The following is a 1201-nucleotide window of genomic DNA, read 5'->3' as shown; positions in this document are numbered from 1 at the left end:
TCTCCGTTCTCTAAAATATATAATATTTTTAAGTGATCGCTGTGCTTACAATAAAGTTTATTCAGAGCCGTTTAATTTAATGTTATATTTATTAGGTTTATCTCTGTTACTTCATGAGATAAAAGGAGGTGGTCATTTATACGGGGACATCCTGTATATGTATAAATATTAACTAACCTGCCTGCTGCAAATTGTTTTTGAATTTGCAGTATTTTATTATCTAATTTTCTGCTTTTAGTACTTGTACGATGCCTACTTAATTCGATCGTTTTTGAACGTTTTAGCTTTAACTCTTGATCAATTATCAATTTCTGCAGATTATCTGTAAATATAATATTTGTTATTAGTTTGTTCACTTTGTATGGTAAAAAAATATGTTTATAGTAATACCTAAAAAACTCCAGATGTTATCATGACTTTTGCCGAATTTTCTTCCTGCTACGTTATGAAAACTTTCTGTTATGTTATTTGTTCTCGCAGGACAATCATAAACACTGACTTTTGATGCTAATGGTAACCAAGTTTTGCGTACATATGCTAAAAACTTAGTTACAGCAGGAAATTCATGAGAAGTTTTATCGACTTCAAGTTGTATAAGGGAAAGTGCTTTCTTAAAAGAATTAGAAGGAATCAATGCCATAGTCATAGTCATTGATAAAATATTTGTCGGTGCATCTGTTAATCCTAATCGCTGCCAATAACGTAAAAGTGCCTGTAAATAAATATTTAAATATTATAATAACTTTTATTTATATAAAATATAAAAGCAGAACATAAATAATTATAAAATTATTACTTGATTATAGTGAAACCAGCATCCATGTGCCTCTGCGTTTGGAAATTTTTCTTTTATTACCTTCATGGCTGCCTTCTCATAGTCGCTCATTATAAATTTTAAATTTTGTTGAAGCATTGGCACTAATTCTATAATTTTGTTCCAAATAGATCTATACATATTACTAGAACGACTTTCACATAAAATAAAGATCACAGCAATACCCTACAAAATATAACGGACTATAATATCCCTTAAAATCCCTCAAAATCCTTTATAATATCCCAATTATTAAAAAATGTATTTAAATACATATATAATACAGAAGTTAAGATAAAGTTTAAATCGTTCAATCTGTTCAAATGTAACTGCTATTTAAAAGCTTGTACTATTTCCCGCAAATATACTTTGATTGCACCTTTAAAA

At 28.4% G+C, this 1201-nt stretch overlaps 1 protein-coding gene across 1 annotated transcript in view; it reads right to left on the bottom strand.

Moving 5' to 3' along the window:
• The window catches only part of LOC105454956, a 2461-nt gene extending 1464 nt beyond the window's left edge, over nt 1–997 (bottom strand). The window contains exons 1-3 of the mRNA XM_011697947.1: nt 797–997; nt 391–712; nt 174–322 (exon numbers count right to left, since the gene is read on the bottom strand). Of these exons, the coding sequence (XP_011696249.1) occupies nt 174–322; nt 391–712; nt 797–955 (630 nt within the window). The 5' untranslated portion in view covers nt 956–997. The remainder of the gene's footprint in view (nt 1–173; nt 323–390; nt 713–796) is intronic.
• Between the last annotated feature and the right edge of the window lie 204 nt (nt 998–1201).

This window comes from Wasmannia auropunctata, unplaced genomic scaffold (assembly GCF_000956235.1).
Source record: "Wasmannia auropunctata unplaced genomic scaffold, wasmannia.A_1.0 LD335967.1, whole genome shotgun sequence".
Lineage (NCBI taxonomy): Eukaryota > Metazoa > Arthropoda > Insecta > Hymenoptera > Formicidae > Wasmannia > Wasmannia auropunctata.
The sequence above is the reverse complement of the archived record's forward strand: the minus strand, read 5'-3'. Positions and strand labels throughout refer to the sequence as shown.